Source organism: Pezoporus flaviventris, unplaced genomic scaffold (assembly GCF_033815535.1).
Source record: "Pezoporus flaviventris isolate CSIRO_AGI_PZ_B2104156 unplaced genomic scaffold, CSIRO_AGI_Pfla_v1 ptg000013l, whole genome shotgun sequence".
NCBI lineage: Eukaryota > Metazoa > Chordata > Aves > Psittaciformes > Psittacidae > Pezoporus > Pezoporus flaviventris.
In genome coordinates, this window is record NW_026892561.1 from 13,155,331 (window position 1) to 13,169,093 (window position 13,763).

The 13,763-nt window shown below is 42.4% G+C and overlaps 1 protein-coding gene across 7 annotated transcripts in view; it reads right to left on the bottom strand.

Annotated features, from left to right (window-relative positions):
* The window catches only part of FARP2 (FERM, ARH/RhoGEF and pleckstrin domain protein 2), a 73,575-nt gene that overhangs the window by 2,299 nt on the left and 57,513 nt on the right, over positions 1–13,763 (bottom strand). For 2 of the 7 annotated variants that reach the window (XM_061451718.1, XM_061451716.1), the window contains exons 15-27: positions 12,002–12,091; positions 10,805–10,938; positions 9,752–9,833; positions 8,985–9,222; positions 7,808–7,938; positions 6,910–6,978; positions 6,442–6,531; positions 6,074–6,094; positions 5,713–5,795; positions 4,267–4,385; positions 3,430–3,593; positions 1,079–1,186; positions 157–308 (exon numbers count right to left, since the gene is read on the bottom strand). In XM_061451718.1, the coding sequence (XP_061307702.1) occupies positions 157–308; positions 1,079–1,186; positions 3,430–3,593; positions 4,267–4,385; positions 5,713–5,795; positions 6,074–6,094; positions 6,442–6,531; positions 6,910–6,978; positions 7,808–7,938; positions 8,985–9,222; positions 9,752–9,833; positions 10,805–10,938; positions 12,002–12,091 (1,481 nt within the window). Of the gene's footprint in view, positions 1–156; positions 309–1,078; positions 1,187–2,004; positions 2,145–3,429; positions 3,594–4,266; positions 4,386–5,712; positions 5,796–6,073; positions 6,095–6,441; positions 6,532–6,909; positions 6,979–7,267; positions 7,338–7,807; positions 7,939–8,984; positions 9,223–9,751; positions 9,834–10,804; positions 10,939–12,001; positions 12,092–13,763 lie in introns of those variants that run through there. The other 5 variants (XR_009743097.1, XR_009743096.1, XM_061451720.1 and 2 more) reach the window with 5 other exon arrangements.

Below are 13,763 nucleotides of genomic sequence, written 5' to 3' on the forward strand. Positions count from 1 at the left end.
GTTACAGGGAAAGTAAAGTGAAAAGCAGCACTGCACATGTTGCTCTCAGCCTTGTGTTACAACTCCTGTTATCAGGAGGAAAGAGTGGGGTGATGAACCAGTGAGTTAACAGGATATTATCAAACACCTAGACAGACAGGGAAAGCCAAAAATTACCTCTCAAAGGTGTATTTGCTCTCAGCCCTGAAGAAATACACATGGGACTTGAACTGCAGCTTGAAGACATAATCCTTCTGAATACCGTCTGCCTCCACAGGAGTGCTGACTGCATAGCCAAGCAGTGGGAGACTGGCCAAGGGATAATCGTCCTGGAACAGCCCAACAGCCCAGCCCTTAGTGCAAGGCATCCCCTGCCACCCAGCTCATCCCAACCTGCACTCATTCTTGCGTATCGTACAGCTAATACCTTTGTATTATTTAGGACAAAGCAGGAGGAGAAGCAGCCTTTATCTTTTGCAAGGCCTCTGACAGCTTATAATGAAACCTTCCCCCATTCCTTTCACTGGTTTTATAGTTACTTGCTTCTATTCCCCTGTCCACTGCTGCCTCCCGGGCTCCCCCTTCCTCCTCCACTCCCTCTCTCTGGAACTCCAAGCACAGATCTGACACAAAAGTTAAAATATCCCTCCCAAAAGAAATGTGCCCTCAAGGCAAGAAACCTGGATAAAATCAACACAGTTTATTGGGTTAATAAAAGGAAGAGGCACCAGTTGCATTGCAGCACAGCTTGTTACAAAGCAGGCACTGACTGCACCCCAGGCAGGAAAATCCCTGATGCCTGTTTAACTGCTAAGCCCAGCAGGGAGAGAAATGGACAAAACGCTGCTGATTCCCTCACCTCCATTAGTCACTGCAGGAGGTGACATTTTCCCCCTCCCCCACAGAAGGTCAGTACCATCAACAGAATTGGAAATCAGAGAATCCCAGTCTGGTTTGGGTTGGAAGGGACCTTAAAGCTCAATCAGTTCCAACTCCCTGCCATGGGCAGGACCACCTTCCACTAGCCCAGGTTGCCCCAAGCCTCGTCCAGCCTGGCCTTGAACACTGCCAGGGACGGGGCAGCCACCCACTTGCTCACCTGGTGTGTTTTGTAGAAGAACAAGCAGAAGTTGGTGAAGACGACCCACAGTTTCTGCCAGCCATTGCTGTTCTTGAACTTCCTCAGCAAGTATCCAGAGAGCTGGTTCTAGCAGAGAATGAAAACTCCTGTGAAACCACGGGCCACTTGTCCTTCAAAAAAAGACAGCAGCTGCCATAGATAAAAAGCTTGAGGCTCCTACAACTGCTCCTGCACTCGCTCCCCTGCTGTGAAAGGCCTCCCAGATATTTCACTTGGCAACTGAGTGACTGTATCTTCAGTTCACTAATTCACAACTAACTTCTTATAAACCAGGCAGTGATTTCTCTCCATTAACAGCAAGTTCCCCTTTATGTTTAAGTTCTCGCTGTATCTCAGCGCAATGTCAGGAGGGTGCTGCACCGACTCATCCCTCCAGCAGCCACTCTCCTCTGTGGTCAGGGGAACGGTGACAGCAGGACGGTGTCCATCCCTTAGCCACCTTTTTTATGTGCAGAAAAAAGCACATAGAGCACACTGCATGAGAAGGAAAATTAAGCAGAAGAGGAAACAGAGGGTGCCACGTGGCAGCTGTGCAAAGCCAAGCCCAGCGTGGCAAGCAGGCTGCGGGGAAGTTGAGCACTGCTGGCTTGGAGTCAGTCACCCAGTGCTTGTACAGCGGGATAAGGAAACCTATGGCATGGAATGACAGCAAATGGATTTTCTAATTAGAGAAGACAGGATATGCAGTAGATTTATACATAGAGAACAATTTGGGGAAGCATAAACAAGAGGAAATACTATATCAAAGTTATAACTCTGCTGCTGTGACATCCTCACACCAGCATATGTGGGCTCACTGAGCAATTACAAACTGAGCAGCAGTACATTTTCCTTGGCATCTCATGGCTTGTCCCCACCAGCACAGAACTTGACAGGCATTTTACCTGGATCATGCACAGGTAATCAGACAGGGATAGGCTCTGGTTCCGGTACCAACAAACATGGGTGATTGTGTTGGGCCGTTGGGCCTGACCCAGCAAATAGCGAGGAGGAAGCTCTGGAGAAACAGCAAGAGAGCAGAAAACTGAGCAGAGAAAAGGAAGAGAGAAAGAAAAACAGAACGTTAGGATAAGAGAAGTGATGCAAGAAAGGCATCTGTTAAAGGAAAATGGATTGTGAAAAATAAAAGATGGATTAGAACATGGAACAGACGAAAGCGAGAAGGAGCTGCAAGAACTCACACGCTTAATCCCAGAGTCTGTAGCAGGGTGGTCTCATTATCCAGGTACAGAACAGTAAGATGGTGCCTTTCACAAGGGTATCAGCAGGGAAAGGAAGGCCTGTTTCGTCCAATAGAAACCACTTTCTTTGCCAGCTAAAGCACCCAACTTCTGTATCCTAAGCCAATCCCTAGGACCTCTTTAACTGAGCCGATAGATACGCTTTCTACATCATGAAAACCCAGGGGCTTCAGTGCCCAACTTTTAACTCCTTTCATTGAATAAAAAATGCCTTAAGAACAGGGCAGGGAAGGTAAAAAGGTACAAATACAAGGATGCAGCGCCCTCCCCCATTACTGTTTGTCTAGTTAGTGGCCTCCTTTTTCTCTTCATGTTATTTATGTTCCTTCTTACTTCTGGAAGTCTTCCAAGCATTCCAGCCTCTAGGAAGGAGTCCTACTCAATTGACCTTGCCAAACTGCCACATGGAATGAAACTGCAGTTCTGGTGCAACCAGTGCTCTACATAAGGAGTGCTGAACAGTCATCTCTCTTGAAATCTGTAGGATTCAGTGTGAAAACATGCCAGCAGTGTGCCATGAAGCTATGCTGAGTGGTAAGACCCATGGTAACAGCTTCTTAGCAGATACATATTAAGTCTCTGTTCAGCATAACACAACACTGCTGTAAAATGGCACTTTCTAATGCTTGCTGCTCACCACTGCCAGTGAGGGAAGGTCAGAGAAGTCAGATTCTCTTCTTAATTCTAGATGTAGCAGAGTAGCTAACCAGACCTCAGTACAGCAGAGTCAGTCTCTAAAGGAAAAGATCACGGGTAGGTAACTTCCAGCAAGGCTGATGAAACCCAAAGGAACAAGTCAGTCCTAGGTTAGCCTGGGTTTCCTCTAATATTTGCCTCCTTCAGTGCCTCTGTTGAAGCAAAACCCTGCTGCAAGGAGACAGTAGCATGTGTATGCAGACACAGACATGCACAGAGGAGGGCAAGCATGCAGTGGCCTTTTAATAGCCCGTGATCTCCCATGGGTGCAGAGATGCTGCCAAGTCAAAATGGGAGATGGAGTGGAGGATGAGCAGTGGCTGAGAGAGCCAGGATGGACAGTGAGACGTGAGTGCTGCTCCCTGCAGGTACCTCAACAGCCACACTGTGGTCAGTCATGGAGACGCTCGTGTTGCGGTACCAGCACACGTGCATGGTTGTGTTGGCACGGTGGTGGCTCTGCCTGTCCAAGGAGCTACGAGAAGAGTGTGTGTCATCTTCGGACTCCTGTTCTAGAGAGACCTCATCAGAGGATCCTGGGGGAGGAGAATTTGGTACTGGTTTAAGAAAACTGTGCAATACAAAGAGCAAGAGAAGCAGGGATTCCTGAGAAAAAAAAAAGTATTCTAGTTCCTATGATCCAGGTTTAAAATACATGAACTTGAACTGGTTACAAAGCTCCAAAAGACCACTCTGAGCAGACTGTTCTGGCTTTCATTATTCAGCTCTGCTTGGGGCAGCTGACTCAATACTGTGTAAAACAAACACCCCCCCCCCCCCCCATTTCATCTTCAGTTAATCCTTAGTGAGGAACAGCAAGAAGTGGTCCAAGAAGGCATACAACATGTTTCAGCACATCCATAACAACACCAGAGACAGGCATAAGAATTCTGGACTACAAAAGCTGATCCCCAAACCCACCCCATTTCTGGGCAAGAAAACATACTACATCTTTAAATTGAGAAAAATCTCTGTAAGAGATGAATAAAGGACATTATAAAATCAACAACTCTGCTGCATTGAAAGTTACCAGGAACATCAGTCTAGGAAGACAAGCATATTTCTTTTGATTAAAACAAAAGCACAATTAACTCCCAATTACCACACAAATTATAAACCCACACCATCCATGTAGTCAAGCTCACAATAGGAAAGATGACAAGTACATGACAACTGATGCTTTTCAAAAAGGCAGAGAACAGCACTTACTGTTGGAGCGATTGCATACTGAGTTCTCCAGAAGCATGTCAGATTTCTCAGTAGATTTCTTGGCCATTTCAATTGCCATGTTTAGGTCTTCCATCCACTTCCCCATCTCCAGGCGGGTACTGCAAGATGAACAGTGCAAACTGAGATCACCTCAGCCTGGAGCCGTGGCGGAGTGCTGGTGTGCTGATGGAAGGCACAAATCACTGCCCACAAGGAGCAGCCCCTTTCCATTGAACAAATAAAAATAAAATACAAATTCCCCCAACACACAAGCTTTGCATATATGAAGCTGTTCTCATACAGCCTTCACCTCTACTTTCAGGCCTTGAAACAAGACTAAAATAACCATTTAAGGCTTGGACTTTACAGCAAAGAGAACAGACAGCCAAAGGGTCACATATTCTCCTCTGGAACTATCAGCCTCAGAAGAGGAATTACACGGTCTAAAGCATCACTGCTCTTCATACAGACAGCTTCATAGCTGATGGGTTATTTCAAACACAAAATCTTGTTTTCACTTCAAAAAGCGTTTTGAAGATGGGTGGCATGACCACCCTGGAAATTATTTTTTTCAAGGATAAGAGGCAACCTGAAAGACAGTACAGCTTTTAAAGGGGACATAGGATTTATTATGTGATATCTTAACCCCACATAGTTTCCATTACAAGATCCATGGCTCAAGCCATTATTATGTCGCAAGAGCTTTACAGCTCAAATATATGTATCTATATTCATTGCTATGCAACAGCATAAGGTTTTCCTTTAGAAATGGCCACAGCATTTCTTATCTACCTCTGGCTACATTCCCTGTGTGCAGAACTGCTGTTTGAAGTGCTATATGTAGTTTCACGCTCTCATGTTTGCCGATCCTGAGAGAATAGGCATAGTAGCCATCCTAAGTATATTTCAGATATAAAGTAATAAAAGGCACTGAACTCACAGCACAGGGACAAGTTAAGTTACACTGAAAAGGAGCCAGTTTCCTCTCCAAATCAGCCTTTAATTTTATCTCTCCCTTCCCAGCTTCCTTCATGAGATCCATGCGGGAACTCTCCCCTCCTTATATTCATCAGGATGTTCTTGATTTTAATTCTTTTTAGGTCTCAAATATTTGTATGTTTAGATTTCATTTTGTCTCCTGCTTTATAACAGTTGTTTAAAGGACTGTACTGTTAACTAGAAAACAATACAATGGCAATAACAATACAAGTGTTATTTGCTGCTGCTGTGTGCTTATTAACACACCCTTTCGTGAGGTAACTTATTTGTTCTCAAAACACAACACTGGTAAAGGAGTTGTGAAGCATCCTGTGTTTGTTTTGAAGTCATGCATTCCAGAGAATGCACAAAACACCCCCTGGCTCTGCAGCAAACAACCAAAAAGTAACACCTTGGAGAACGTATCTATCAAACCTACAGGCAACTGAGGAAAAGAAATGTTGTTACCTTGCTGCCACCACTATGGTTTTTTGTGCTGAATAGATGGTGAAGCAGTGTGGGACAGCCCATTCATTCTCGCTCTCCTCCACCTGCACAAAAAGAAAAGGTTTTTCTCATCACTGCTTGGTGACGGATAAACCCTAAACCTGTCCTCCTTGGCTAGCTAGGAATTTGAGTCAAATACAATTACAACCCGGTTGCAGTAAGTGCAGAACAGCTACATTTTTACGAATACCACCTATTTTAAGTCTAATTTGGCTCTCTATGAAAATCTACATTGTGTGTTTCTACTGCCACAGCTCTAGCAGCACACCACCACATCCAACAGGGGAAGAGGGCTCTGAGCAGGATTCAGCTTATTACTTACCGGTGGGTCAAGCACTATCAGCTGCAAATCAAACACAGAAAGAACAGTCCCATTAGAATAGGGGGGTGGGCAGACAGGAGGACTGATTAGATGCCTAGGTGTGTGTACAGGGAGAAAATGCCAGGACAAATCCCTATTTCCAGATCAGCCTCTTTCAGCAGCCTGAAAATGAATGGTCAAGAGTGTGTGCTCCAGCTGTTTTGCTAAGGATGGAAGGAACAAGCCTACTGCCTGCAGATAAATGTTTGACACACAGACTGCTGTCCTGAGAGCAGTTCATGGCTTTGGATCTCATGCCCTGAAAGAATGCCTCAACCTGCTTCAAGGCAAATTTCCCTTACGTTGTGATGCAACCTGAAAGCACTTACCAACATGCCATGCAGAGGAAGATGTCCGTGAATTTTGAACTGATTTGTCCCTGTAACCCCTTTGCTTGTGTACAGTAACATATCCGAGAACTGAAAAAGGCAGGAAGAATACAATCAGTGCTCTGGAGACAGCAGGCAGGGCCAAGTATTTTTGGTATCCTTTTAAACAATCTGTTGCTTAAAGACCACTGTAAACACATGAAAAAAACCCAACAACTGCCATTTCTCAGTCAGTTTGGCCCCATTTCCTTAAAGCCACTCTTTACTTATACGAGAGGCAATTAATCCGTAAAATTCCATTAAAACTACATGCCATTAAGGAAACCAGCTGAACAGACAGTGCTGTCACAATCACGCCAGCTCTAAAAATCCCATAGAGTGAGCTGTCAGCTCTGATTGCTGATTTTCATCACACTTTCACAACAACTTTATCTTGGAAGAGTTTGGGTTTATGAAAGCAACACCCACCAGAAAGAACATCCGCTGCTGTAAACCTTTTTTAGTGAGCTTATACAAGCAACCTTCCCGGATAAACTCCTGCAGTGGAAAATAAGAAGTTAGATAAATAAGAAGTTAGATAAAGCTTCATCTTTCCCAAACACAGAGAATTTTAATGGTTCTTTTTTTCATCCCAGAGTATACAGATGTTGATTGGTGCCCAGCAATGATCACTAAACAGATTTGTTAAATGCCAGATGACACCTTTCCTTCTGTTTTGTAACATGAATCAGCTCCTTGGTGCAACCAGCATTTAAATCAATGAAGCAAGAGAAGGAAAAGGAGAAGAGCTCCTGTTGGATGCCAGCAGTTCACCTATTACACTTACATCCCACTGCAGTGATTGCCATAGCATCCCAAAACCATACGCGACGCTCCTGCACTTATGCTCAGTATATCTATCAAAAACAGAGAAACAAAAAACCCAAGCAGGAACTAGACAAAGTACTAGAAAATGAGAGTCACTGATACCAGTTTTGCCCAGTGATGTGGCTCTCATCATCACTATGCTCTCCATGCAGTTTCAGTTAACAGACAGAGATTGCACCAGACAGACATAAGCTGACTTGGCAGTGGATTTCCAATAGAGTACATGACATACAGCTTCCCACCCAAACACAGAGCACAGTACCCCAGTGTACCCAGTATCTGGAAACACAAAACTATAGCCAGAGTCTAAGCAGAAGCATTTTTGATCTATTCCCTAGGCCATCAAGACCTCCATGGGACCTACTATGAAGACAATTACACGAATGCTTTACAGTTGTTCCATAATACAGAGAGGCAGTGATGGCAAGTACATCATTCAAAGGCACTTCCTTGGACATAAAAATAATGAAGGCTCTGGAGACTATGCAAAAGTACTTACTCTACCAGGTGCTGTGAGATTATCTATACCAATCAAGTCATGCTGCAGCTCTGTGAGCTTCTGGAAATTCTCCAGGCGAATGAGACTGTGCTGCAGCTGAGATGTCATTTCCGTGACTTCCTTCAGTGCATCTATAAGGAAAATGGCACCGAGGGGATCAGAACAGAGCAGACAAACCCAGACCACCAATTTTATCCCTGGAAAACTGAATCTGAAATTTATAGCCAGGTTTAGAATAGGACAGAATAGTTTGGAAGGGACCTACTGCCAATTTCTTAAAGCATATTTTATAGTTACCTAGGGGCAAAATGGAGACCAGCAATCAACTGCATAGGGCTCCTATGCTTCTCATATGTTTCTTCCTATGCTTACTTTTAACAACAAAGAGTTCCTAAAACACCTGCACACAAATCCCCTGCTAAAAAAGGGGACAAGAAAAGGACTGATTTCCAGCCTTAGTTGAAACACTAAGATCCATCAAGATTAGCCATGAGAAAAACATTTCCTTGAATGTTCAAGGCTGAGCTGTCTGGTGCTCTGAGCAACCTGGTCTAGTGGAAAGGTGCCCTTGCCTTTGGAATGGGGGTTGGAACTGGATGATCTTTAAGGTCCTTTCCAATCCAAACCATTCTGGAATTCTATGAATGCCAGAAAAAGCATTAATTCCATGCAAAGAGAACAGTCCATATCTAAGTTATCTTTTGCATTTTCCAAACCAGCAGTTAAGGCAAATTTCTATCTATTGCAAAAAAGCTTAGGAGCCCTGCACCGGAGCATGGTAGGAGAGTAAGGAAACCCGATACCAAAACCTTCAAGAAAACCAAAGTTCATTTTAAAACATAAGCTAAACACTATTTTTTAAAATATTTTGTTTAAATTAAGCTGCCTCCTGCCAGTTTTCTGCTATTCTACTTGGTATATTCTAGTTGTTTTTTTTTTTTTTAGGATGTTTAAATTACAGTATTCACTATGCAGTTATGTTTTCAACAATCTAAATTAAAGTTCCTGTGTATTCCATGAAGCTGCATGTTGAGAGTTAGAGGTCCTGAATGGAGAAAAAGCATTTACATTGAATTTGTGGACGTAACGCTTTTCTCTCCCAGGGTACAAGCAGAACTTTGTGTGTACATGGGAATCGGTTTCTGCCTAGCACGTATACAGCTGAGAGCTCACTCACTCCGACAGTCAGCAAAGTCCCGGTGCTCTGCTGTGTAGTGCTTGCAAAGCCTTCCCAGGATCAACTTGTAGTGCATCAGTCTCTGAATTGGTTTGAGCAGAAATGTGTTGAGGGGCAGGTAGCAAACCTTCTGAAGCTCAAACTCCTTATACACCATTTCCAGCTTCTTTAAGCGTTTTGTTGCTTTCTCCAGTTCTGTCAGGACCTCATCATGCTTCTGCAGATAACTCGTAAACTCCTGTTGAACCGTACAAAAATTTACTTGGGTCAAAGCAAAATATTAATGTAATAAGAAAAAGCAACCACTCTCTGATATTTATTGAATCATTACTTCACTACGACAGGACAAGTGTTAACTGTCCCATATGAAGGCACTCCAAGCGAAGGTGACCTCATTTCAGAAGAAGCTACTCTGCAGTTAAAAAAGTATTTCTATTTTGGATTAAACACCCTTACGAAACAGTGTCTCCACAGGGGTGAGTTCAAGGTGTGCAAATAGAGAAGACACAGTGAAGCTAATTAAATAATTGTTCTTTATTTTCTGCTGAACGACCTTTCCTGAGGGTAAACATAGGTGGTTAGATAAGCAACAGTGGTATAACACCTTACTGTGAGTATTCATGGGGTTTTTACTTGCTTATCAACAACAGTTATTTGCAAGTCAGTTCAGGTTTAGTGGAAGCGCCAAGCCTCGAACCCCCATCACTGACCAAAGAAAAAACTGACTCAACAATTCCGAGAGTCCATTGTTTTAATCCTTTATCTACCTTCAGAGTACGCATATTCCTGAGCATGACGTCTCCAATGCGTTGATAATCTCCTTTCACGTAAGCATTGGTCCTTCCTTCCCTGAAATACACATAAGGCGAAAAAATAAGGCAGCGCAGGACACGGGAGATCAAGAAATTTTGTTTTTCTCCCTCCACCTTCCCCTGTTCTTCAAGACATAAACTTTAAAAAACGCTTCCTGGGTATCTGTGCATTTGAAAGACTTTTTTAGTAAAATTAAGGAAAGCAGTACTAACATTAACGCCTCCGCTATCCATTTTTAGCCACATGACATTCCCATCTCACTGTTTGGGCCGAAAACTTGGTACAGAAATATGGAAGCCGTATGAAATAGCAAACAAAGCCATGCTTAGAAAACCATGAAAGGAACAGAAATGAACTTGTCTGAAACAAAAGTCTGTTTGGGAGCTTAACCTCTCAGACTTCTGAAAAAATATCATATCATGATCCCACCCACATTTATTTTCATTCATACTTTGTCAATGTTAACTACTCCCTTTTGAATGGCAATTGTATTCTAATACATTACATCTCAGGTCAGGAGAAAGTAATACAAAGATTAAAAGACTGGAAATACGCTCTTCAAAATAAACTGTGCTGCAAGAACTGAACTCAAGTCTTAATTACAAGTGTTTCCTAGATTTCACCTGAAGATTCATTAACCAGGTGTTGAAAAACACATCTTTTTGGCCTTGCGTTTCTTCTCTTTTCTAAGGCTACAGAGACAACACCAAGTTACATTGATGGTTGGGCTCGATGATCTTAAGAGTCTTTTTCAGTCCAAGTTATGATAAAAACCTTGATCTGGAGTACATTTCATATGATTCTATGATATTATGTACAAGGCAGTAGTTGAAAAATGGCCTTTGCAAAATATATTCAGTACCTTTTAAAAAACTATAAAGACTTTTTCCTTGATTCCACTTACACAGAAATACCAGTTCAAAAAGAGATTAAGTACAGCTTTGAAGTGAGGACATAGGAAAAGGTCACCCAGCTCACTGCCCAGGCACCACACTATTAATGCTTACCAGAGCGATAGCCTTTGCTCAATCTCTTTCAGAAAGCCTCGATGAAACTCATAAATCGGGTCTATGTTAGAGAAGAGCAATGTCATCAGGCCCTCTGGCATAGCGTTCTCCTTGATGACTGCGCTGCGAAACCACTGCCGGAAAAAACATACATGAGACACATTTCTCCATTGAAGAAATTAATTGCTACCATAAAAGTTCCTGCTCCTGCAGCAATGGGGGAGGAGAAAGTGTGTGCATAGGGAAACAGCAGGAAGGAAGAAGAAATATTAGGGAAGATGTAATCTGGAAAAGCTTAAAAGTCCTGTGCAAGTTATTCAGTAGCTGGAGACATCTTGTTGCATGTCACACACTGCAATTTTTTTATTCCTTTCCGTTCCCTTTCTGGAAGGAATGAAAATATTTAAGAAAACCCCAAACCTCTGAGGTACCAGATGTTCCCCCATCTTTCAGCAGAAGTGCTGGGAAGCCTCTAGGAGGAATCTGAGAGAAATGATGCTCATTGATCTTGCAGAGAATACCTCAGCTGAAGACACACAGAATTAAGGGACTCATGCTTCTCTTTGATGAAATTAAAACTAGAGCTCATAGGAATGCAACAGTCAAAGTGTTCAAACCTGGACTACATGAACAAAGGCTTTTAAAGAAAGACAGTTGGAAGCTCAAGCTGTCCTCCAAACAAGGACTCACTTGTCCATTCTGGGTGAAAGGAAGGGAAAAGGAAGAGAAAGAAAAAGAAGCAACAAAAAAAGATAAAACTCCTCAAAGCCCTAAGGATCATTAACACCCTCTGCAATTCTGAAGGGACAAAGACAACAGCTCCCCAGGGAATTCTGCAGAGCTGATAGAGAGATTACAAGCAGAATTGACAGCAATGACTATCACTGAAGTTGAATGCAAAACATATTTGCACATTTGTGTCCTTGTTTACAATTTTCCAAGTGAAAGTTTGCCTAAGACATCAAAATGACATGTGATGTAGCTGTTGGAGCTAACCATGGAAGTCCAGAGAAGGTACTGCTCCCCCACATGAGGGCCTATGTAACAAGGAAGGTAACAGCTACATGGCTCATGGATTAGGCTTTATCATAGGACTTCCTTCTTCTGATATCTGGAAGGAATTCCAAGGTTTCCCCAATTAACAATTACAAATCTGTTAAGAAAAAAACATCATTAAAGAATGTTAAAACCCCTTACCACTGTAATAACTTCCAGATCCTTTAAATATGTCCGTTCTGTAGCAAGAATCTCCTTTGCTATGAAGTATGCCTTGTCAGCTGGGCAGCGCTGGGTAGAATACACAGTAATCAATCAAGTATTAAAATACAAATATTACTAAGCACAAGCTCAAACTTACATACATTTCCCGTTGCTGTGTGCAAATGGAGAAGTTGATTACTAACAGGGCATCTCTGTATTCAGTATCATATTCTCCAATACTGACTTCACTACAAAATACTATTTATATTACAAGATTATGAAAGAAAATAGTCAATTATATATCAGTTACATGAACTTTCAAAAATCAAAGGAGCACTTTATAAAAATGTGGAAACAGTTATTCCAATCTTCCTAGGTTTTAAACAATTCCCTAATCAAACGAAGTACAGCAGATTTGCAATACAGTCCTTTTCCAAAACTATTCTATTTCCACTTATAGCTTTCACTCAAACCCTTTGAAGACTGTAATAATTAGCTAAGAAAACATAAAAATCAAACTACATCAACCGCAGGCTCCAGAGCTGCTATTTAAAGAAAAGAGAAGACAGAATGGACATGGAAGCACAAAGGAAGGAAAGAGTGAAAAGAGGTGTTCTGCAGCTGCAATGAACCAAAAGCAGAGCTAGCATGAAAACATACATTATGAAAACAACAGCAAAATAAATCACATAACTAATACTAAGGAAATAATCACATTTCAAGCTAAGATGATGCTTAGGCCCTTCAGCGCACTATGCTGTGCTGCAGTTTTGTGTCAAATCCTTGCTTGGTGAAAATAAATGACAGCAAACCCATTTGAGTTATGTCAAAATTCGGCATCCATCTTAGCTCCTCCTGAGGGTAACAAAGCTTTGACTTTTTTTTCTCCCTTTTCCTTGTATGAACCAGGTTAATAAAGAATTCCCTTTTGAGAAATACTTTTGAGATGCCCACCAGCACTGTCAGCACAGCTACTCAATGCTTCCAAATCCTCCATTTCAATGATGCTCATGGAGGAGATGTTTTCCTGGTTGCTCAGTGATATATCCATTGAGTCCATCTTAGTCACATAGAATCCCTGGAGGTGTGTATCCTCAAATAATTAATTTTGAGAAACTATCTAGCCAGTTTCAGGTTACTTCATGCTAGATTCCATGTCCCAACATCAGCACCCTCTCTAGAGGAACCAGAGGACAAACTCCCACATTCTTACTTCTATTCACACCACAGCCATCCTCTTAACTTTAATGTACCTGTCTCAGGTACATGGTGGAAGAGAAAGTCCTAACTCATCTTGGCTTCAGGTATTTTTTATATTTTCTTGGGCTATTTGCCTGACTGTAGTGTCATAAATCTTCAAAATGCTGTTTAACCTCAGTGGGCATCCTTCTCAAGCAGCCTCTTCCCAAAGGATAGGACCATCATCTTCCCGACGTCCCTGGAGACAGGTGACACAGCCATTTTATCTCACTTACCCCCTTCCTCCTGTACACTTACCTGTCATGGAACACCCTGCTAATAAATCAACAGAACAACACACGCTAGCTTGGCTGGAACTTCGGAAGTCTCTTACATTATATGAGAATTACTGCTAATGGGCATGTTTTTTGTGTAACACAGCTCTGTGTACGCTGCCTCCTGGGCTCTGCAGAGGATACTATAGTGCACAGTGCCCTTAAGGGACTAACTTCCATGGAAAACACAGAGTTCACCAAGGCAAAACAAAACTGGGTATGGAATCAACCACAGGCTGTGAAAA